At 45.0% G+C, this 25467-nt stretch overlaps 1 protein-coding gene across 1 annotated transcript in view; it reads left to right on the top strand.

The window, feature by feature from the left end:
- The window catches only part of dnah2 (dynein, axonemal, heavy chain 2), a 251184-nt gene that overhangs the window by 143657 nt on the left and 82060 nt on the right, over positions 1–25467 (top strand). The window contains exons 27-37 of the mRNA XM_041178731.1: positions 276–456; positions 2795–2933; positions 3803–4020; positions 4846–4944; positions 7866–7991; positions 13302–13412; positions 14464–14652; positions 16563–16666; positions 20597–20786; positions 21231–21411; positions 22995–23122. Of these exons, the coding sequence (XP_041034665.1) occupies positions 276–456; positions 2795–2933; positions 3803–4020; positions 4846–4944; positions 7866–7991; positions 13302–13412; positions 14464–14652; positions 16563–16666; positions 20597–20786; positions 21231–21411; positions 22995–23122 (1666 nt within the window). The remainder of the gene's footprint in view (positions 1–275; positions 457–2794; positions 2934–3802; positions 4021–4845; positions 4945–7865; positions 7992–13301; positions 13413–14463; positions 14653–16562; positions 16667–20596; positions 20787–21230; positions 21412–22994; positions 23123–25467) is intronic.

The raw sequence follows: 25467 nt of genomic DNA on the forward strand, positions 1-25467 counted from the left end.
GGCGTGTGTGCGCTGTTGGCTGGCTAGCTTGGATGCTGGATGCAGATGCACAGCTATAACTGCGAGCTGGACTGCCGGTGTCAGTGATGGAGGAGCTGATTTGCTGGGCAATTCCAAAGTATTTAACACCCCAGCCATCTGCACTGAGCTCTTGTGCCGATGCTGTCCCTCCCTTGGGTAATCCCGTGAAGTGTCCGATTCAGAACCCATTGCCCCGTGAATGCCAGGAGCTGTCATGTTGATGTTCATACATAATCTTTAATGTTTGCGTGCAGAGGAACGGATGAAATCTTCCAGGCGTTGGAGGAAAACCAACTCACACTGTCGACCATGAAGTCTTCCCCATATCTGAGGGCTTTTGACAAACAAGTGGATTATTGGGAACGGTGCCTGTCTCTCATTCTGGAGGTGATAGAAATTATCCTAACCGTACAGAGGCAGTGGTTGTACCTGGAGGTAACTGACGCCTTTACAGAGATATTACAGTGGTGACCCATCTCGCAGTATTAATACACTGTTTCAGTTAGAGAAAGGACATTCACAAAGCGTTTCACGGCTAGTGAAATACTTTTTGTAATGTAGTAAACAAGGCAGCCAATTTAAGCACAGCAAGCTCCCACAAAAAGCAATGTGGCAATGACCTGATCATCTGTTTTAATGAGGTTGGTTGAGGAACAAATATTGCTTGAGGATTAGGGGGAGAAATCTCCTACTCTTCTTCAAAATAGAGGCCACGGAATATATTGGCCTGGATTTTCACCCCTGAGGTAGGTAGCGGGAAATTCCCAGCTCAGCCCGCCTGCCTCAGGAGAAAATGTCCGCAGTGAAGGGATTTTCATCGTTGTCGGGGGGTATGATGTGGGCAACAGTCAAGGAAAAGTTCAGAGGTTCAGAGGCAGCCAAAGGGGTTGTGGGCCATGGAGGCAGGCTGTTTAAAAGGCCCATCATGGTGTCGTGGGACTGAATCCCGGTTCAAATTAAAACAGGCCCTCCAGCCCTCACCCTGCACACACTTCCCCCATGCCTAACCCATGCCACCTCATGCCTCCATGCCAAACCATCCCCCCACCCACCTTCTATGATCCCTCATGCTGCCCACCCCCCTCCATGTCAAGCTATGACATTCCATGCCCATTCATCCACTATACACTGTAGAGGAGCAATGAACCCAATTGTGACAGGAAGGCATGTCAAAAAAAAAAGCTTAAAAAAACACAGGCTGGGATTTTCCAGCCCCGCCATACGGGGATCCGTCATGGTGTGCTATACAAAAGTCTTTGACTTTTGGTGGGACCAGAAGATCCTGGCCGCCAGTAGGGCTGGAAATTCCAGACCACTTTCCACTTTCTTAAAAAATAACACCTTTTTACAACAACCCAATAAAGGTGTTAAACGCCCAGACCCTTTAAAGTATCAATAGCTGAAACTGCAAGCACTTGAAACCTCTTTACCTTGTGTAAACAAACATTGTAAAATTGACAGACTAGATCAGAGAGCCAGAGCTGTCAATTAAGCAATGTTTTGCCTGGGGCTCAGGTATTTTAGTACTCTAATGGATGTCTGAGCTCTCAGCCAAGAAAACAATCAGGCTTAGCTGAGAGTCCAGAAATCCTTTACAGTGTTGAAACTCATGAGCCCCAGAGAAAGCATTGCTTGATTCACCGCTCAAGCTCTCTGATCTATGCTGCCCATTTCACAATGTTTGCTTGTACCAGATAAAGAGGTTTTAAGTGCTTAAAGTTTCAGTTATTGACACTTTAAAGGTTCTGGATGATTGACATTTTTATTGGGCTGTAGTAAAAAGGAGTTTTTTTTACAGAAAGTGGAAAGTTTAAATGAATGCCTTTTTACAAAAATATTTTTACACATTTTACTATCACAAAGGATTCATTAGTTCCATACAGTGTATTGCAAGTGAATGGGCATGGAAGTACCACAGCTTGACATGGTGGGGGGTGGGGTGGGGGGGGTTGGGGGGGCATGAGGAGGCATAGGGGTGAGTAGAAGCATACCTTGGCATGGGGGTGGGGGTGTGCATGAGGAGACCTTTTGAACTTGCCTTTCAAAAGATTCCCTCATCCAGACTATACGTTCGCCACACCCTTTGAAATGCTGGCCTGACTGCATGAAAACTGGGGAAGACGAGGACATGCCTGTCTCTGTAATGGAGCCAGCCAGGTCGGGAATGCAGGATGCGGGCTTGCCACCCGAACCAACCCACACCCTTAAAACCCTCCTAAAAATCGGAAACTCCCAAAATTGGGAGCTGCCTGCCGTTTTTAAAGGGCTCCTGAGTCATCCCAATTAGGTGAAAACTTTGTCTACCTGAAAGGACGGACGGATTAACATCTCCAAAAGACGCTGGGATCAATTTCTCGTCTGCTCAAATTAAGCAATTGGAATCCTCCCACTTATGGCAGCAGACACAGGTGCAGCTGTGAGCTTACTGCTGTGAAAAATACCATCCACCAATATCCTCCAGCACAACAATCCTGTAGGAATTCCTCTGGACACAAAAGAGTTCATTTCTACTGTGCATAGCAGTTTGATACTGGTATGGAGAGAGAATTTACACTGGCAGGTGTAAATATCTGTAAATATCTGCTTGATATTGGACCATACAGTTTCTGGAGGTCCCAGCTTCAATTTCCAGTTTGTACCCTGTTCACTGACCTCAGCCAGTGGGTGACAGGAGTGGTAGCCCCAGTGAAAGTCCCAGGGCACTCAGGAGAGGATGAGAGACAGTCAGGAGCCAGTAATGGTATTTAACAGACTCCTGGGGTTTTTGCTGCAGAACATTTTCCTTGGCGAGGACATCAGAAAACAGCTTCCTCTGGAGTCAGCAGAGTTTGAGAACGTTGATGCGCAGTGGAAAATCATAATGCATCGTCTGGTCCGTGATCCCAATGCTCTTCAGGGAACCCATCACCCAGGTGCGTTCAATTCTGGGCACTGCACCTCGGCAAGGATATATTGGCCCTGGAGGGAGTGCAGCACCCATTCGCAGAGTCAGAACTAGGGGCTAATAGGGACAAACCTATGAGAACAGGTTGCATAGGCTAGGCTCGTATTCCCATGTGTATAGAAGATTCATTCTGATCTAATTGAGTTATTTAAGATTCAAGCAGACAGAGAGAAGCTATTTGGTGGGGGGAGGTCCAGAACAAGGATGAGAACTAGAGCAAGATCATGGGTGGGATTTTCCAGTCCTTCCTGCTGGCAGGATCTTCCTGTCCCGCCGAAGTCAATGAAGATTTGGGTGGAGCTGGAAATTCCCAGTACATGAATTGGAGTTGCCATCACCCCTGGAATTGTACCTTAGCAAAACAGAACCACTATAGGAAATGGGGGTGGGGGGGGTGCAAGTAAGGGATTAGAGTTGGAGGGCAAAAGTCAAATGGAATTGATACGGTGTGGTAATCTCTTACAGTCGCAATTCTCACCTAAGGATGAAATTACAATGTCAGTATGTTTAGCCATGTGGACTCCACCAGAATTCAATTGTGTCCCCTGGCCCACTGTGTCCTTGCTCTTGTCCCATGAACCAATGCTAGCAGCCTGCCAGCTCCTCCTCTCTGGGACTCTGCATAGTTCCTTTAACCCTGCCTCCTCCTTCTGCACTTTCAAAGTCAGTGAATCTCTATCCTTGCTCCTCTATCCTCCCCACCACCCACTGTAACTCTCTCTGTCTTTCCTTTTTGCTTCCTGCTTGGACTCTTGCCACTTTTCTTTAAAGTAAAGTGCTTTAAGCTCTCTTTGTGGGAAGCAGTGTTGATACAGGAGCTGCTGTTGCTTCCCTCAGGTTTACTGGACACATTGAATGGCATGAACTCAAAGCTGGAAGAGATTGAGAAATCCCTGGACATGTACCTGGAGACCAAGCGCCAAATCTTCCCACGCTTCTACTTCCTGTCCAATGACGACCTGCTGGAGATCTTGGGACAGTCCCGCAACCCTCCAGCAGTGCAACCCCACATGAAGAAATGCTTTGACAACATCAAAACTCTCAAAATGCAAAAGGTAGTGTCAGTTGCCTCCATTGTCATCTCTCCTATAGGTGCTGACCCCACACTGGTTTCACAGGTGACCCTGGGTGAATGAGTGATGTTCCTGTGCAGACATGACCTTGAAGTGTTAGTCAGGTACTTCACTACATCACAGCCAAGTGCAGATCTGTCCCCATCCATGAACTGCTTGCTCTCACTCACAAACTCTCTCCCACTCTTGCGCATGCCCTCCCCACTCTCAGGAAGTGGGCAGCAGGCAAGGTTGCATTTATTCCTTTTCCTTAGTTGTCAGAAGTCTTGACTTACCAGGTTTCTGGAACAGGGGGAAATCAGTGTGCATTAAGAGACATAGGCCACCCCTTTGTCCTTTTGTCTATAACATATTTGGCAATCTCTTCCTTGCCTCCATCTATCACTGGCCCTCTATCCAGCTCCACCTGTCCCACCCCCCTCAACCAGCTTATATTTCACCACATTTCTATATTTCCTTAGTTCTGATGAAGAGTCATACAGACTCGAAATGTTAACTGTGTTTGTCTCCGCAGATGCTATCAGACCTGCTGAGTTTTTCCAGCTATTTTTGTTTTTGTTAGGCCAGGCCATGTAGGGCTGAGTGCTTTGCTCCTGTGAAGGATATAAGTGAACCATTTGGATTGTAATGACATCCTGACAGACGGCTTTAATGGCCATCCTATTTTCACCAGTCCCAGCCTGCAGATTGCTACATTGAATTTGACCTGGTGATTTCCAGACAGTGCTATAACCACACCAGCCGAGAGTACGGGTATCCATCACTGTGACAATTGACCTGACCGAGGCTACTAACGTGTCTCCCTAGATCGGAACCACCAACAAGATGGAAGCTGCTGGAATGTTTGCCGCTGACGGAGAGTACGTGGAGTTCAAACATCCCACTCTGCTCGAGGGTCCTGTGGAGGTATGGACATCTCCTGCCAGCTGGGGTTTCACCTGCAGCATGGTTCCAAATTAACACCGGGGTCGGGGTCAATCTACCGGAACCACACCAACCTGCAGCTGCTCACACATTCAGTGGATATGAGGAGTACTTCTGTCAGAGATGGAATGACCCACATTGCAGCCATTACATTGTGTAACTGCAGCTCCTTACTCAGATCACCCCAAAAATCCAGCCACCCCTCACTCCACCCCAGAAAAATGAGATAAACACTGGCTTGGTAGGACAGAATTTGAATATTGCTGAAAAAAGAGAAATGTTGCTAAAGCTTCAAAATGGCTCATTTATATTTGTTCTCTGCAAACTGAAGGAAGATGTTCAAGCCTTGTGCCTTTTTTGAATTACCTGGGAGCATGGGGAGCCAATGGTTCCCCAGTATTTTCTCTATGACAATGCCTCCTCCAATCAGAGTTGACTTGCCAACTAATCAGCACCCTTTTCCCCAGCAGCATAAATTGTTGTGATTGTTTGAAATTTGTGTTTGTCCTGATGAGTGCCAGACAAAAAGCTTCAATAACAAGTCTCTCTTTTCAACAAGATTCAAAAACAAGATAGATGAATGATCAGGAGAAGTTGGATATGAAGTAGGATAAAGGAGTAAGGGATCTGGCGATACCAATTAAGAAATCATTAAAAGTCATAACACAATTTAACAAGGCCACTAAACATGCAAGCCGAGCACTGGGGCTCATTCCTAGAGGGATAAAATTGAAAAATAGAGAGGTTATGTTAAACTTCTATCAAACCTTGGTTAGACCACACTTGGAGAAGTGTGAAAAATTCTGACCTCGATATCTTTTATAAAATGGATAGTGAGGCAGTGAGGAAGGTGCAAAAAAGATTTACAAGCATTAAAACCAGAACTGAGAGCTTATAACCTATCAGGAAAAGTTGAACAGGCTGGGACTCTTCTCTCTAGAAAAGAGAAGGCTGAGGGGGTCACCTGATAGAGGTCTTTACAATTATGAAGGGGTTTGATAGGGTAGACGTAGAGATGATGTTTCCACTTGTGGGGGAGACTAGAACTAGAGGCCAGAAATATAAGAGAGTGACTAATAAATCCAATGGGGAATTCAGGAGAAACTTCTTTACCCAGAGAGTGGCGAGAAGGTGGAACTCACTCCCACAGGGAGTGGTTGAGGTGAATTGTACAGGGGAAGCGGGATAGCCACATGAGGGAGAAAGAACTAGAAGGCTTTTTTATTTCTTTATTCGTTTTTATGGGATGTGTGCGCTGCTGGTTGGGCCAGCATTTATTGCCCACCCCTAATTGCCCTTGTTCAGAGGGCAGTTAGGAGTCAACCACATTGCAGTGGTTCTGGAGTCACATGTAGGCCGGACTAGTAAGGACAGCAGATTTCCTTTCCTAAAGGACATTAGTGAACCAGATGGATTTTTACAACAATTGACAATGGTTTCATGGTCATCATTAAACTTTTAATTCCAGATTATTTTTTATTGACGTGGTGGGAGTTGATCCCCGGTCCCCAGAGCATTACCCTGGGTCACTGGATTACCAGTCCAGTGACAATACCTCTATGCCACCACCTCCCCTTAAATATGCTTATAGGGTGAGATGAAGAGGGAATGGGAGGAGACTGGTGTGGAGCATAAACACCAACATGGAGCAGATGGGCAGGATGGGCTGTTTCTGTGTTCTGAAATCCATGTAGTTTTCTCAAACTGGTATGATCAGGCTAGAGAAGTGTTTGCAGGACTGGCTAAGACTAACTAGACCAGGAGGCAATGGGGGAACAATAGGTGAAATTTAAGGGCAGGGAAGTACCATGATTAATAATGACCTATAAAGTCAAGACAGCCATAAGAAAATCCTCCCTCTCAAGACTTTCACATTAAAATGCTTAATGTCCCTTTAAATAGAGAAGTAGAGTCCATCTGAATATTAAAGGGGTAGAGTACTTTGGAATCACACTTGCAGTGAGTGGGTATTTGAGGTTTGGGGCTACAGTGCTGAACCCTATCTCCAGCCTGCACTTTCGATAAGTGTAGCTTCTGGCTGGGAACACAGAGCTGCTTTTCACCTCTTCATTGGGTAATATTCCTTATGTAACTTCAGAGCCTTAGGGTGCGATTATACTTACTGTCACACAAAGCCAGCTAATGGACTTAACAGTCTATTACAGCAAGCCAACAGTCATTTGCCCATGTGTATTCTGCTGCTCGGAGCTGCTGTGTGCTTTAACCAGTTGCCTCTCATTTGGTCCCATTTACCCCTACTCCCTAATGCACAGGACATTACTCAGAGTGCTGATTTTAGGACCAAGTATGACAGTGCATTAAAGCACCCATCAGTATTGGGCAATCTCTCAGGTCGTCACAGGGGTCCAACACAAACAGACCAGCACAACAGACGGCAAAAGCTGCAACGAAGGCTCAAACCATTTGCAATCCTTAGTGCCAGTGAATCCCGCACAGGCAGAGGCACTGTCCTTTACACACCCTTGCTTTCTCTTGGGGATTTTCTCCCCATCTCTTGAATGCGTCAGCTGCTTTGTTGGGGAACAGTTCTTTGGGAAGTGCGTGTCCTCCAGCACCTCACTCCATTATTCAAGGTGGTGAGTATCAACAGGCCATTCGACTGTAACAGTGTCACAGTTCACGTAGATTCTGTCCACACATGTACCCGCACCTACGCTCCTCCAGCACAGATCCGTAGGGAGTGACCAGGTTGGTTTTACTCCTCTGGATCCACGGCAGATTGTTACCCTCCCAACATCCTGCCTTGGCAGAGATCAGTTCAATACAGGTCAAGGGGGCTTTCCATGTCCCTGAGTAGCTCAGCTAATGGCGGGGAGTCTAGCTCAATGTTTGGGGTTAAATGCATCTCCTTGTTACTTTTATGATAAGTTCTTGTCCCTCAGGCATGGCTCTGTGATGTGGAACGCACCATGCGTTTTAGTCTTAAAGACCTGCTGAAAGAGTGTCGCTTGGCCCTGAAGAAGATGCTCACCAGACGGGACAAATGGGTGAAGGATTGGCCTGGTCAGGTTAGTAGTGGCTTTGCTGGTCTGGAAATATTGCAGAGGGCAAACCAGCCTGAGCATTAATGCAGCCCTTTACATCTCTCAGGTTTGAACTTGAGAGCGGTTTTTCTACTGCACTTTACCACACCTTTTTTGAAATTTTTTAATAGCTCTAGCATATTGTTAATAGCTCTGAAGTGCAATAACTCCTACTGTGCAGACAAAATGTACCAGCCATTTACGCCAAGCAAGATGGCAAAAAGCAAACAGTGAAATGAATGTCTGGTTTGTCAGTTAACAATAGCATTGGCGAAGGAGGAGTATTGGCCAGGAAAATGTCATTTTGAATTGTGTCACAAAAGCGTTAATGTCCAAAAGAGCAGGTGGACATGGCCATAGTTTAACACTGCATCTCAAGAACAGGAACTCCATTAATACCACATCCGCTCAGTAACAGACAGCAACGCCATTAATACCAAACTCCCTCAGAAACAGACAGCAACTCCATTAATACCACACCACCTCAGTAGCAGACAGAAACGCCATTAATACCACACACCCTCAGTAACAGACAGCAACTCCATTAATAACACACTCCCTCAGTAACAGACAGCAACTCCATTAATACCACACCCGTCAGTAACAGAGAGCAACTCCATTAATACCACACCGCCTCAGTAACAGACAGCAACTCCATTAATACCACACCGCCTCAGTAACAGACAGCAACTCCATTAATACCACACTCCCTCAGCAACAGACAGCAACTCCATTAATGCCACACTCCCTCAGTGGTAGACAGCAACTCCATTAATGCCACACTCCCTCAGTAACAGACAGCAACTCAATTAATACCACACCCCCTCAGTAACAGACAGCAACTCCATTAATACCACAACCCCTCCGGACCAGACAGCAACTCCATTAACACCACACTCCCTCAGTAACAGACAGCAACTCCATTAATACCACCCCGCTCAGTAACAGAGAGCAACTCCATTAATACCACACCCCCTAAGTAACAGACAGCAACTCCATTAATACCACACTCCCTCAGTAACAGACAGCAACGCCATTAATACCACACTCCCTCAGCACCTCCATTAATACCACACTCCCTCAGTAACAGACAGCAACGACATTAATACCACACTTCCTCAGCACTTCCATTAATACCACACTCCCTCAATAACAGACAGCAACTCCATTAATATCACACTCCCTCAGTAACAGACAGCAACTCCATAAATACCACACTCCCTCAGTGGTAGACAGCAATTCCATTAATACCACACTCCCTCAGTAACAGACAGCAACTCCATTAATACCACACCCCCTCCGGACCAGACAGCAACTCCATTAATACCACACTCCCTCAGTAACAGACAGCAACTCCATGAATACCACACCCCCTCAGTAACACACAGCAACGCCATTAATACCACTCTTCCTCAGCAACAGACAGCAACTCCATTAATACCACACTCCCTTAGTAACAGACAGCAACTCCATTAATACCACACTCCCTCAGTAACAGACAGCAACTCCATTATTACCACACCCGCTCAGTAACAGACAGCAACTCCATTAATACCACACCCACTCATTAACAGACAGCAACGCCATGAATACCACACCCCCTCAGTAACAGACAGCAACTCCATTAATACCACACCCCCACAGTAACAGACAGCAACGCCATTAATTCCACTCTCCCTCAGCAACAGACAACAACTCCAGTAATACCACACCCCCTCAGTAACAGACAGCAACTCCATTAATACCACACCCCCTCAGTAACAGACAGCAACTCCATTAATACCACACTCCCTCAGTAACAGACAGCAACGCCATTAATACCACACTCCCTCAGCAACAGACAGCAACTCCATTAATACCACACTCCCTCAGTGGCAGACAGCAACTGCATTAATACTACACCCGCACAGTAACAGACAGCAACGCCATTAATACCACTCTCCCTCAGCAACAGACAACAACTCCATTAATACCACACCCCCTCAGTAACAGACAGCAACTCCATTAATACCACACCCCTCAGTAACAGACAGCAACTCCATTAATACCACACCCCCTCAGTAACAGACAGCAATGCCATTAATACCACACTCCCTCAATAACAGAAAGCAACTCCATTAATACCACACCCCTCAGTAACAGACAGCAACTCCATTAATACCACACCCCCTCAGTAACAGACAGCAACGCCATTAATACCACACTCCCTCAATAACAGACAGCAACGCCATTAATACCACACCCCCTCAGTAACAGACAGCAACTCCATTAATACCACACTCCCTCAATAACAGACAGCAACTCCATTAATACCACACTCCCTCAGTAACAGACAGCAACTCCATTAATGCCACCCTCCCTCAGTGGTAGACAGCAACTCCATTAATACCACACTCCCTCAGCAACAGACAGCAACTCCATTAATACCACACCCCCTCAGTAACAGACAGCATCTCCATTAATACCACACTCCCTCAGGAACAGACAGCAACTCCATTAATACCACACCCCCTCAGTAACAGACAGCAACTCCATTAATACCACACTCCCTCAGTGGTAGACAGCAATTCCATTAATACCACACTCCCTCAGTGGTAGACAGCAATTCCATTAATACCACACTCCCTCCGTAACAGACAGCAATTCCATTAATACCACACCCCCTCAGTAACAGACAGCAACGCCATTAATACCACACTCCCTCAGTAACAGACAGCAACTCCATTGATACCACACTCCCTCAATAACAGACAGCAACGCCATTAATACCACACCCCTCAGTAACAGACAGCAACTCCATTAATACCACACTCCCTCAATAACAGACAGCAACTCCATTAATACCACACTCCCTCAGTAACAGACAGCAACTCCATTAATACCACACTCCCTCAATAACAGACAGCAACTCCTTTAATACCACACTCACTCAATAACAGACAGCAACTCCATTAATACCACACTGCCTCAATAACAGACAGCAACTCCATTAATACCACACTCCCTCAATAACAGACAGCAATTCCATTAATACCACACTCCCTCAGTGGTAGACAGCAATTCCATTAATACCACACTCCCTCAGCAACAGCCAGCAACTCCATTAATACCACACTCCCTCAGTAACAGACAGCAACTCCATTAATACCACACCCCCTCAGTAACAGATAGCAACTCCATTAATGCACTCTCCCTCAGTGGTAGACAGCAACTCTATTAATACCACACTCCCTCAGTAACAGACAGCAACTCCATTAATACCACACTCCCTTAGTAACAGATAGCCACTCCATTAATACCACTCCCCCTCAGTAACAGACAGCAACTCCATTAATACCACACCCGCTCAGTAACAGACAGCAACTCCATTAATACCACACTCCCTCAGTAACAGACAGCAACTCCATTAATACCACACCCCCTCAGTACAGGCAGCAACTCCATTAATACCACCCCCCTCAGTAACAGACAGCATCTCCATTAATACCACACCCCCTCAGTACAGGCAGCAACTCCATTAATACCACCCCCCCTCAGTAACAGACAGCATCTCCATTAATACCACACCCCCTCATTAACAGACGGCAACTCCATTAATACCACACCCCCTCAGTAGCAGACAGCAACTCCATTAATAGCACACTCCCTCAGTAACAGACAGCAACTCCATTAATACCACACCCCCTCAGTAACAGACCGCAGCTCCATTAATACCACATCCCCTCAGTAGCAGACAGCAACTCCATTAATAGCACACTCCCTCAGTAACAGACTGGAACTCCGTTAGTGCTGTACTCACTCAATTCTTTATTGAGCTGCCAGCACTAATGAAAGGACCGATATCAGTTTTCAGTGACTATTCAGGACAGAATCCGATCACTCTCTCACCTAGTCTAATCCCACTGTAATCCTCCACTCCCACTTCTCCTAATCTTTGTTTAATATTTCATTCCTTTAAGGATCGTACTAATTACTTCCTTTTAAAGCATTCATGAACTCTTCTTCAGCAGCTGTTTGAAATGAGAAATTCTCTGCTGCAATCACTGTAAATAATTGTTTCTAACATTCCAGTGCTAGCTACAAACAGTCCCAGGATAGATACAGCACGGGGTTAGTTACAGCGTAAATCTCCCTCTACACTGTCACTATCAAACACTCCCAGGAGAGGTACAGCACGGGGTTAGACACAGGGTAAAGCTCCCTCTACACTGTCACTATCAAACACTCCCAGGACAGATACAGCATGGGGTTAGTTACAGAGTAAAGCTCCCTCTATACTGTTCCCATCAAACACTCCCAGGGCAGGTACAGCACGGGGTTAGATACAGAGTAAAGCTCCCTCTACACTGTCCCCATCAAACTCTCCCAGGACAGGTACAGCACGTGGTTAGATACAGAGTAAAGCTCCCTCTACACTGTCCCCATCAAACTCTCCCAGGACAGGTACAGCACGGGGTTAGATACAGAGTAAAGCTCCCTCTACACTGTCCCCATCAAACTCTCCCAGGACAGGTACAGCACGTGGTTAGATACAGAGTAAAGCTCCCTCTACACTGTCCCCATCAAACTCTCCCAGGACAGGTACAGCACGGGGTTAGATACAGAGTAAAGCTCCCTCTACACTGTCCCCATCAAACACTCCCAGGACAGGTACTGCATGGGGTTAGATACAGAGTAAAGCTCCCTCTACACTGTCCCCATCAAACACTCCCAGGACAGGTACGGCATGGGGTTAGATACAGAGTAAAGCTCCCCCTACACTGTCCCCATCAAACACTCCCAGGACAGGTACAGCACGGGGTTAGATACAGAGTAAAGCTCCCTCTACACTGTCCCCATCAAACACTCCCAGGACAGGTACAGCACGGGGTTAGATACAGAGTAAAGCTCCCTCTACACTGTCCCCATCAAACACTCCCAGGACAGGTACAGCACGGGGTTAGATACAGGGTAAAACTTGCTGTACTGTCCCCACAATGTGCATGGCTGTGTTGTTCCTGAGAGAGATGTTAATCCCCCCTATTGGGTCTGAATCTTTCCAGCTGAAATGGCAGTGACAGCTTTGATAAGGCATAAGATGGATCCTGGTGACAAATCTATTTGGCTCACTTCATTGAACTTAGCCTGCCCAATGTAGCAACCACCTGGCTCTTAAATAACTCCGGGGCTTCCCTTTTGTGTCCACCACTCCTATTCCAAGTGTTCCTCACTCTGTCTGGGGAATTCCTAAATCTGTTTTCCATGATTATTCTCAATCCTTTTCTACCCAACATTCAGCCCTTTATTTAATTACAGATGCTTATCACCTCAAGCCAGATTCAATGGACCACTGACGTCACCAAGGCTCTGATGTCAGCCAAAGAAGTGGGTGAGAAGAAACCGATTCGGGTTATTAAAAGGAAGCAGGTGAGTCGAGCTTGTGGGTGTCTTCACAGGAGATTACAGTGATCTCAATTTTGGGAGCACAAAAATATTTCATTTAAGATGGGGAAAGAACCATGTGTTGACTGTCCTAGAACACCACAAGTACCAGCATGTTTCCTTCCCAGTGGCCTTTGTTAACTGGTTCTATGTGGATAGACTGGAGAAACGGGAGCCGTTCTTCTTAAAACAGAGAAAGCTAAGACGATAGGTGGTAGATGTGTTTAAAGTTATGAAGGTTTTAGGTAGCTTGGGTAAAGAGAAACTTCCAGTGGCTGAAGGGTCAGTAACCAGAGGGCACTGATTTAAGGTGATTGGCAACAGAGCCAGGGAAACATGAGGGAAAAAACCTCTTTAGTCAGCGAGCAGTTAGGATTTGGAATGCACTGTCTGGTTAGAATGGTGGGAACAGATTCAGCAGCAGCTTTCAAAGGGAATTGGATAAATACGCGAAGGAGGAACCAATCGCATAGATATGGGGAAAGAGCAGAGAAAGAACGAGATGTGGGAGATTAACTCTTTGAAAGGGCAGGCACAGACTTGGTGGGTCGAATGACCCCCTATGCTGTACTGCTCTATCACCCTATATAACTTAGAGGAGTTGGCCCCAGGCAATATAAGAGCAGTTGTTTTGTGAGGCACCCTTGTGATCTTGTGCAGATGTATTCCAGCAGCAGCATGAATTGGAGATTGTGGGTCATTGTGCTGCTAGCTGTTCTTGACTGCCATTGGTCTTAACCCCATCCCTCACCCTCATTCATCATCTTGGTTCCCTGCATTGTTTTACAAAACATTAAACCTCAGCACTCTGCTCTGCTGCAGCAGAAATTGTCCCAACGTTTTGAGTCTTCACTCATAAGTGTTCTTTATAACCCAGGGTGATGTATGCTGGATGCACTATGGCTTTAATGATGACAGTGGGGAGGGATAGAGAGAGAGAGAGAGAGAGAGAGAGAAGTACCCTTGTTAGCATTAAGATTCAGTGAGTGGTCGATGCATTCAGCGCCCCTAAACATCACATCAATGCCCCATGCAGGTGAGCATGCTGCGCAAGTATTCTGAAGCCATCCGTGGAAACCTCACAAAGATCATGCGTCTGAAGATCGTGGCTTTGGTAACAGTGGAAGTCCACGCAAGGGATGTCATCGAAAAATTGTATAAGCTCGGCTGTATGGATGTGACTGCGTTTGATTGGCTCAGTCAGCTCCGCCTCTACTGGGACAAGGTATATGGGCATTGTCATCTACATACAAAACAAACCTGCCTCCACCTCCATCTCAATTTTATTAAAAATCTGTCCTCCTCTTCTCTGTCAATGATTTCCACTTTTTTCATTCATTTCCTGGGTGTGGCTGGCCAACACTTATTCCCCATCCCTAATAGCCCTTAAGTGAGTGGCTTGCTAGACCACTTCAGAGGGCAGTTAAAAGTCAACCACATTGCTGTGAGAAATAAAAACAGAAAATGCTGGAAATGCCTAACAGGTTTGGCAGTATCTCTGGAGAGAGAAACAAAGTTAATGTTTCGGCAAGGACCTTTAAACAGAACTGAAGGTCCTTGACCTGAAACTCTGTCTTTCTCTCTCCACAGATGCTGCCTGACCTGCTGAGCTTTTCCAGCATTTTTGTGTTTTTATTTCAGATTTCCTGAATCTGCGGTATTCTGCCCCTCACATTTCTGTGGGTCTGAGGTCACAGACGGTTTTAACCATGTTCGGACCGGGGTTATGAGTGAACCAGATGTTTTTTTTAATGACAGCCCAGTAGTTAATATGGCTACCATTACTGAGAGGAGTTGTTTTTTTATTAACTGAATTTAAATGCCCCAGATATTGTGTTGGGATTTGAACTTGTGTTTGGGACATCAGCCCAGGCCTCTAGATTATTGACTGCTATGCTACAGTTCCCTGTTTTGAAGGGTACGGTTCCATTGGCTCTGACTGCCCACCAAATTTCACACTAGTGGAGTAGCAGAGGTAGAACTGCCAAGACTGCCAGTAAGGCTGTGTGACCTTGGATCATCACAGACAAACCAAACCCACAAACACACTGACTTTAACAGGAGTCCCTCAGTGGCATGATGGCTGAATTCCCCACAAGGGAAAGGGTGAAGCTCCAACTTTTACTGCCCTGCGTGACTTGGCTATCCACTGCTTTGCAGGGGAGCCCGCACATCTGTTTTTATTAATAATCTCCGGCTGAGAGCCATAGCTCGAGCACAGGAGGGTAGAAGCAGTGAATCCAGAAATAGTGGTTAGGTGAGGCCAAGCATTGAACTAATCCACTGTTCAATTATGAAATGATTAAAGCTCTATTGGATGGAGTAGTAAAGACTTAGATGATCAGATTAGTCCAATGAAGGAGGTTACACTTGTCCTATTGGAATGATAGCTTACATTCATATAGCACGTATAATATAATAACACAGCCCAAGTTGCTTGAAAATTGACACTGAACTGCATAAGGAAGTATGAGCAGGTGACCAAAAGCTTGGGTAGAGGTGGGTTTTACTGCGCGTCTGAGAGAGAAAAAGTGAGATGGAGTGGTTCAGAGAGAGGGAATTCCAGAGCCTGGGGCCCAGGAGCTGAAGGCACGTCCACCAATGAAGCATTAGAACTTCATCTATGAAGGCCTGTGGAGGTTGGGCTGTCCTGATGGCTCAGTGCTGATATAGACCAGACAAGCCCTGATATCCATCCCAGGTCTGTGCTGAAGAAGTTCAACTTCAGCCAGGCTGCCAGTAAAGGCATTAACCTTGGAGCGAGCATTCCTGGCCTAACAAGAGGGTCAAGGCTCATAGCCCTGGCTCAATGCCACTACTGGGAAATGCACCTGTGTAAGTGTCAGCTGAGGTCAGGATCAGGAGTGGCCATGATACCTAGTAAAGTTGAATAGACGAATAGATTAACAGAAATAACCACTCAGGTAAACCACCAGCGACACTGAAGGGATAATGTCATCAGCATGAGAACACACCTTCGGGGCAGAGGGGCAAGAAGGTGCAGCATTATGTGATCTTATGGTAATAACAGAATGAGCCGTTGACCTGCTGCACCTGTAGATTTATTAGATTGACTGGTGGAGAATGGATGTGCTGTATAATTTTTGAGGATCTACTCTGTTTTCCTCTCTGCAGGATGTAGATGACTGTATCATTCGACAAACCAACACCCATTTCCAGTATGGCTACGAGTATCTGGGGAACTCAGGGCGACTGGTGATCACTCCACTCACAGACAGGTAGGTCTCAGCACTCCCCTTTCACTGAGGGTGGGGTTGCACAGTGTTGAAGGAGGCAGTGAGGGAGGGGGAGGAGGTGTGTAGTGGGGGTGGGGGCGGGGGTGGTGGTGCAGCTTATCACTGCCTATTCCTGACCTGACAGAACATTGGTGACAGGAGACAGTGCACCTAATGAGAAAGTTGGTGCATCTATAAAACAGCGGCATATGAGTTAGGAGCAGGAGGAGGCCATTTGGCTCCTCAGGTCTGCTCCATCATTTACTAAGATCATGGCTGATCTGATCGTGGCCTCAACTCCACTTTGCCGCCTACCCCCGATACCTTTGACTCTATTATTCGTCAAAAAATTATCTACTTCTGCCTTAAAAATATTCAATGACCCTGGCTCCACTACTCTCAGGCGAAAGGAATCTTAAAAACTCACAACCCTCTGAGAGAAAAGAAATTCTCCTCATCTTCGTCTTACATGGACAACCCCTTATTTTTAAACCATGCCCCCTAATTCCGGCACCTCCCACAAGGGGAAACATCCTCTCAGCATCCAACCTGTCAACTCCCCTCAGGATCTCATATGTTTCAATAAGATCTCCTCTCATGCTTCTAAACTCCAATGGATACAGGCCCAGTCTGTCCAACCTGTCCTCATAGGATAACCTTCCATCCCAGGTATCAATCATGTGAACCTTCTCTCAACTGTCTCTAACACATTTATATCCTTTTTTTAAAAAGGGAGACCACAATACTTTGATTATTTGATTGGAAACAATCTGTAAGGGTACCGGGAAAAGGCAGGGCAATGGCACTAGGTCATAATGTTCATTTAGAGAGCTGATGCAGACATGATGGGCTACATGGCCTCCTTCTGTGCCGTTAAAATTCTGTGATACTCTAGATGTGGTATCACCAATCCCCTATACAACCGCAGCAAAACATCCTTACTTTTATATCGCATTTCCCTGGCAATAAATGGCAACATTCCAATTGCCTTCCTAATCACTTGCTGTACCTGCAGACTAACTTTGTGTGATTCATGTACCAGGTCACCCAGATCCCTCTGTACCTCAGAGTTCTACAACCTCTCTCCATTTACATAATATACTACTTTTCTATTCTTCCTGCCAAAGTGGAAAAGTTCACAATTTCCCACATTTTACTCCATTTGCCAATTTTTTGCCACTCACTGGACCTCTCTATACCCCTTTGCAGACTCCTTATGTCCTCTTCACAACTTATTTTCCTATCTATCTTTGTGACATCAGCAAATTTAACAACCATTCATTCGGTCCCTTCATCCAAGCCATTGCTAGACATTGTAAAATATAAATAGTTGAGGTCCCCCAGTCCTGATCCCTATGGTCACTCCACTTGTCACATTTTGCCAAACTGAAGATGAGCCGTTGGGCCTACTCTCTGTTTTCTGTTAGCTAACCAATTCTCTATCCGTTCTAATATGCTGTCCTTAATCCACGAGCTCTTATATCAAAAGCCTTTTGAAAATCTAGGTATAGCACTTCCACAGGTTCCCTTTTATCCATGTTGTTTGTTACTTCCTCAAAGATCTCCAATAGATTAGTTAAACATGATTTCCTTTTCATAAAACCATGTTGACTCTGCCTGATTACATTGAGATTTTCTAAGTGCCCCACTATAACCTCCTCAATAATACATTCCAGCATTTTCCCAATGACATGTTAAGCTCACTGGCCTGTCATTTCCTGCTTTCTGTCTCCCTCCTTCCTTTCAGGTTCACTATTTTGCAATTTGATGGGACCTTTCCAGAATCTAGGGAATTTTGGAAAATTAAAACCAATGCATCTACTTTTTCAGCAGCCACTTCACCAGACCCTGGGATGAAGCCCATCAGGACTTGGGGACTTGTCATCTTTTAGTTCTAATAAGTTTTTCAGTATCCTTTCCCTGGTGATTGTAATTGTTTTAAGTTCCTCTTTCCCTTTCACCTCCTGATTCACAATTATTTTTGGGATGTTATCTGTAACCTCTACAGCGAAGAGAGACACAAAATATCTGTTCAATTCATCCATCATCTCCTTATTTTCCATTATTAATTTCCCAGACTCTCTCTCTATAGGACCAACGATCACTTTACTTACTCTTTTCCTTTTTAAATACCTGTAGAAACTATTGCTATCTGTTTTTATATTTCTAGCTAGCTTTCTCTCGTACACTAATTTCTCCCTCCTTCTTAACTTTTTAGTCATTCTTTGCTGTTCTTTAAATTCTGCCCAATCTCCTGACCTGCCACTCATCTTTGCAGAATTATATGCTTTTTCTTTCAATTTGATAGTATCTTTAACTTCCTAAGTTAGCCACAAATGGAGCGTCCTTCCCTTAAAGCCTTTCTTTCTCACTGGAATGTATCTTTTCTGAGTATTCTGAAATATCCCCTTAAATCTCTGCCACTGCACCGCTACTGACCTATCCCTTAATGGAATTTGCCAGTTTACTTTGGCCAGCTCTGCCTTCATGCTCTCATTTAAGTTTAAAACTCTAGTCTTAGATTCACCCTTCCCTCCCTTAAACTGAATGTGAAATTCGATCATTTTATCATCACTGCAACCTAGGGGCGCCATCACTAGGAGGTCATTAATTAATCCTGTCTCATTGCACATTACCAGATCTAGTATAGCCTGCTCTCTGGTTGACTGTAGAACGTGCTGCTCCAAAGAAACTGCCCTGACCACACACTATAAACTCATTATCTTCGCTACCTTTGATTCGTCCAATCTACAAGTAGGTGAAAGTCACCCATGATTATCACTGTATCTTTCCCACAAACCCCCATTACTTCATCCTGCATACCCTGTCCTGCAGCATGATTACTGTTAGGGGAGCTATAAACCTCTTCCACAATTTCTTTATCTTTTCTATTTCTCATCTGTACCCAAACTGATTCTACATCTTGATCTCCAGAACTAAGATCATCTCTCCCTATTGTACTAATGTCACCCTTAATTAACTGAGCTTCCCATCCAACTTCTCCTGGCTTCCTGCCCTGCCCAAATGTCATATAGCCTTAAATATTCAGGTCCCAGGCTTTATCATCTTGCAGCCATGTGCCTGTAATGGGTATCAGATTATAACATACTTCTTACTATTTGAGCTGTCAGTTCATCCGCTTTGTTATGAATGCTAGGTGCATTCAGATATAGAGCCTTTAGTTCTGTCTTTTTACTGTTTTTGTAACCTCTAGTCTTATCTTAGGTTTGTATACACTGTCCCTTCGTGCCACACTCTGATCATCATTTCCCTTGTTGGCACCATCGGCTAGTAGAGAAGAGTGCAGCCTACTGTTAATTCAAAATTCCTTTCAAATTATCTGTTAATTTTTTTTCACACTGAATTCAGCCTTTATTGTTAATTACAGTGCTTAAGTCAAATTATTGGATAATATAACTTTTTAGTGAAAAAAATCAAACGAATCATCAGGAATAGACTGTAATTATCACTTTGTTGGGTGAGTTATTATTTTCGTCAAGGTGAGAGATATTCGCACTATGTAATAATGTTTCCTTGTTGTCTTGTCAAACGCTCCCATAGTAAGTATACCGCAGTGGGAAAATGCAGCCCGTTTCAAAGCAATTCCCTGCTGTCAGTGGATTTTTCTGTGTCAGTTTCGTGACCTATACCCCCCACAGCTGGTGCCCAGTGCACCAATACTGGTGTAGACACCTGAATACTTTATATTGCATGATGTATAACTTCCTCTGGGGCCAGTCTCTCTAACGACGAGCACAGTGCAAGTCCTGCTCTGCCACAGTTATGGTAGCAGCGCAGGATCATAGATCTTTGGCCGTCTTTTATCCAATGCCCGCGGGCAATACGGATGAGAGCTGGAGATCATTAAAAGTCCGACCCCCACAGGGAATCTCTCTCTTCACATCACAAACTCCCTTGGTTTCTCCTTTTCAGGTGTTACGTGACATTGACGACAGCTCTCCACCTGCACCGAGGAGGATCTCCCAAAGGACCAGCGGGTACAGGAAAGACCGAGTCTGTGAAAGATCTGGGAAAAGCCCTGGGAATGTATGTGATAGTGGTGAACTGCTCAGAAGGCTTGGACTACAAATCTATGGGTCGAATGTACTCTGGTTTGGCACAGGTGAAAAGAGAGCCTCACAAGTACCATTAAACATTGATTTGCTGTTGTATGTCAGGGAGTTTAATTCCTTTCAGGTAAAAAATACTCAGGGGGTGCTGCACTGTCAGGGGATCAGTACTGAGGGAGTGCTGCACTGTCGGAGGGAGCGCAGCATTTTGAAGTGCTATCATAAACTAAAACTGGTAAATTTTCAGAAATTGGCTGCTGTGTTTTCTACATTGTAACAGTGGCTGCACTTCAAATGTATTTTGTTGGCTCTAAAGCGCTTTGGCGTGTCCTGAGATGTTGAAAATATAAATCTTTCTTTTAAATCAGAGAAAATGTTAGTGCACAAAGTGATATTTCAGGCCCCTTATCATCCTCTATTGTATCACACACATTGCTTTTGTAGTACTGAATTAGAGTTCAATGTTTCTGATGCAAGCCCTGTGTATATTTGTGCAGACTGGAGCTTGGGGTTGCTTTGATGAATTTAACCGCATCAACATTGAGGTGTTGTCTGTGGTGGCCCAGCAAATCCTCTCCATCCTGTCTGCTCTTTCTGCCAACCTGACCCGCTTTGTCTTTGAGGGCCGTGAGATTAACCTGGTCTGGTCGTGTGGCATCTTTATCACCATGAACCCAGGTGAGACTGTCCGAGTTACAGGGATGGGTATGTTAGGACTAAGAAATGTTTTGTTCTCACAATGGTTCTGCCTTCATCATATTATAAAAAAGGGTAGCGAGCTCTCCTGATTACTGTAGTGCAGTACTAAACTCGGTTTCATTCTGCTGAACCAGCGACAGGTGTTGATTGCATTAGAACCAGCCCCAGCAACCCCATACTCGTGAGAGAAAATTCATCCAGTGGCCCTGCTGCTGATCCCAAGCCCAGCCTGAATGTGGGCAGGTGTCTATGTCAGGTGAGAACTGGGCCTCCTCTTGCTCTCCTACAATTGCCTTGTGACACTCGTCACATGGTTGGCAGTCACATTGGGCAAGGTACTGGAGGGCTGTCCGAGGAAGAAGCAACACTATCAGGAAACGAGGGTGGATATTGGAGAAATACAAAGATGGCCAGCATTAAGGGTCAAAGTATGAGGACAGGTTGCACAGACAAGTCTTGTATTCCCTCAAGGCTAGAAGATTAAGCAGCAATCTAGTTGAGGTGTTTAAGATGATTAAAGGACTTGATAGAGTCGACAGAGAAATACTGGTGGGGGGAGTCCAGAACAAGGAGGCAGAACCTTAAAATTGGAGCCAGGCTGTTCAGGGGTGACGTCAGAAGCACTTCTTCACACAAAGGGGAGTGGAAATCTGGAACTCTTATGCTGGGGGTCAACTGAAAATCTCAAAGCTGAGATTGATAGATTTTTGTTGTTAATGAGGATTAAAGGTTACAGAAGCAAGATGGGTAAATGAAGTTCAGGTACAGATCAACCATGATGTAATTGAATAGTGGAACAGGTTCAAGAAGCCGAAATGACTGAAAGGCCTCCTCCTGTTCCTCTGCTTCTGTGGGCAGGATCTTCCAGTCTGCGAGCTGGGGCGAGGCATAAAATGATGCAGGATGACGTTGGGTGGAACTCCCAAAGTCACCCCGCGTCATTTCCATTTTCAGATCGGCGGGGGCGCAGCCAAGTCAGCTGCTCACCCACCAACCTGTCAACGGCCTATTGAGGCCATTGAAAAACTAATTAAGGTCATTAATGGACCTGCCCGTCCAACCTTAAGGTTGGCGGGCAGGCTGGGAGCCCTGGCAGGCTTCGGAAAAAGCATGAAACCTCACCCACGGGCAGGATGAGGTTTCATGAGGGTATTTAAATTTTGAAGAAAGTTTTCAATAAAATTTATGTACATGTCCCAATTCATGTGACAGTGTCACATGAGGGGACATGGCAGGGAACATTTTTGAACGCTTATTAAAAGTTTTAAATCGGAGCCGATCTCCCTGAGGCAGCACTTAGCCTCAGGGAGATCTGTGTGCTCTTTCGTGCGCATGTGGCTGAGGGAATCCCCGTCCTCACAGGGAGCGCATATTGCTTCCTGGCGGATGCCATGCTGGGCGGGCCTTAATTGGCCCACCCATGTAAAATGGCAGCGCGCCTGCACCTCCCTACTAACAGTGGGAAAATTTTTCCCTGTGATTCTTATGAGCATCAGAGGAGAGTAAGAGCCAGCAACTGGGTCAGGAAGTCCTGGTGATAATATCACTGATGTTTATTGCAGGGTATGCTGGGCGTACGGAGCTTCCAGACAACCTCAAGTCAATGTTCAGGCCCATCTCCATGGTGGTTCCTGACTCAACGCTAATTGCTGAGATCATCCTTTTTGCAGAGGGATTCAACAACTGTAAGGTGTGCTCCTTGGATTCCCAATCAGATTCCTTCCCCTTTATAGATATCCCAAGTTATTCTGAACATTTTGCCCGTTTCATTTCTTTTCAGGCTCCCACATCCCAGATATGAGCAATACAAGACAGTCTGCTCTCCAGCCTCTGTCAGGGCCTGGTTGCTGCAAGTGGACAGGACATGTTTCCTGGCCAATTCCTGATTACCCCTGGTGGCCAGGTACATAACGGTACAGCACAGCTTCCTTACAATCAAAGCATTTCTGCTAGGTGCTTGGGCTTCAACATGTACAAACTATAAAATCTACAGCATTAAGATATACATTGCTGTGAACCTCAACATGTACATTGTACAATGAGGCGCAAAGATTTCTAGAAGTAGCAAAAGGCCATTTAGCTCAACAAGGCTTGCCCTTTGAGATTGATTTCAATGCCACCGACTTGCCAGACCCACCCTTTCACCAGGAACACTTCCCATCCTCTTCTGCTTCTGCTGTGCCCCACTGTGATCTCCCCTGATCTCGCTTTAGGTAAAAGGAACATCACTCATTGTCCTGACATACTGCTATTCTACATTTTGGACTCTTCGCTACAGTAGGCAACTTGCTCACATCTGCTTTGCCAACCAGTTTCACAACCTCATATACTATAATTATTTTTAAATCTTGCTGTAAAGAGAGGCATGTTACTAAAGCTTTTCGTCTTGCACTCATCTGGATAAATGCAGGAATGCCAAATTTTAAATGATCACAACATTTTGTACCACAGGAAAAGAGGGCGCTGATTGGTCAAGCTGTTGTCATTGAGAAAGCAATGGAGAGCTGGAGGTTCCCTAAGCTCCCGGGTAACTCAGAAAGGGTACAAGCCTTGAACATATTCCTTTTGTGTGCACAGAACTGGTCCCTGCATATGAATGTATGTCTCCTCTAGCAAGTGTAAGTGAACCATGTGAAGAACTTGACTGATTATCTTAATTTGGTTGTTGGTGTAGCTATTGGTGCAGTGAACAGTGTCATTGTTAGATGTGATTCACTGATTGGGCAGCACTTGCTGAACAAGCCTGAGTGTACTGCAAACTACTTGAACAACCAATATAAGATAATCAGTTGAGCTTGTAACATGCGTTATGATATGGCAGGTGGCATTTGCCAGGCTGACCAAATCCACAAGGGAAGGTTGGCCATGCAATCTCAACGATTTTGCAAGTTGTATTTATTACAAGAAGGCTAGAAGGCTTGTGCACTGAAGTCAGAAATTATGAGCCCACTACCACGTTTAGAGATTTTACAGATTAAATTAAAACATTTATTAACAAAAGAAAAATCTCAAACACACAAGATTACAGTTACACGGTTAGAACAGTTCCCAAAATTTCTTCTTAACCAGACTCACAACTACACACCACCTTTAAGGCAACAGTCCAAATAGATTCCAAATTCATAAAGTCATTCAGCAATATTACCACAAGCACCTGTGGACAATGGAATTACAAAGGCTTTTCACACAACTTTGGTTACTAGAACAGCAAACTTCTACAAGGTTCCTAGAGGCTTTCTCCCCAAGTCTGTTTCACACGGTCACCTTCCAAGATCTCACACGGCCAAACAACACACAGCCTTTCTATCCTTCTTTAAAGATATGTTTTCCTTTTTGATTTGTGAATCCCATTGTTTCCTTTTGTCTTCAGAAGTGACTTTTTTCCCAAAATATAAAAAAACTTTCATGTTCTCGTTATGGCCAGCACTTTTGAGAAAAATCAACGTAATAACCTTGCCCTATTTATCTTACCAGCTGTAAACATTTTCCATGTCCCTTTGAAAATCAAACACCACTTATCTAAGAATACAAATTTCATTCACACTGTATCTGCTGACCTCACCCTAGCTCTACTTATCTCCATTTCAAATGCCTGTTTTACATCTCTCTTCTTTGATAATTTAAACCTTGCAATCTACCTGTCTCTAGTTTAAATTAGCCACGCACACAGAACCATAAACACGCGCACACACATATCTGCTTTAAAATGTCGCATGATAATATTAGGAAAGATATGATAGTTCGTTGACACACGGTTCATTTACGCTTTCTAGAAGTGACGTATATTCATTCACAGGAACCCGTTCTGTGTAAACAAAAGGAATATGTTCAAGCTTTGCACCTTTTCTGAATTACCCGGGAGCTTGGGGAGCCTATAGCTCTCTGTTGCTTTCTCCATGGCAATGTCTTGGCCAATTAGAGTTGCGTTGTCAACTAATCAGCACTCTTTTCACCTGTAGTATAAATGGTTGTGATCGTTTGGCATTATTGCCTTTGTCCTGATGAGTGTAAGATGAAAAGCTTCAGTAACATGTC

The sequence above is a fragment of the Carcharodon carcharias genome, chromosome 33 (assembly GCF_017639515.1).
Source record: "Carcharodon carcharias isolate sCarCar2 chromosome 33, sCarCar2.pri, whole genome shotgun sequence".
In the NCBI taxonomy this organism is placed as follows: domain Eukaryota; kingdom Metazoa; phylum Chordata; class Chondrichthyes; order Lamniformes; family Lamnidae; genus Carcharodon; species Carcharodon carcharias.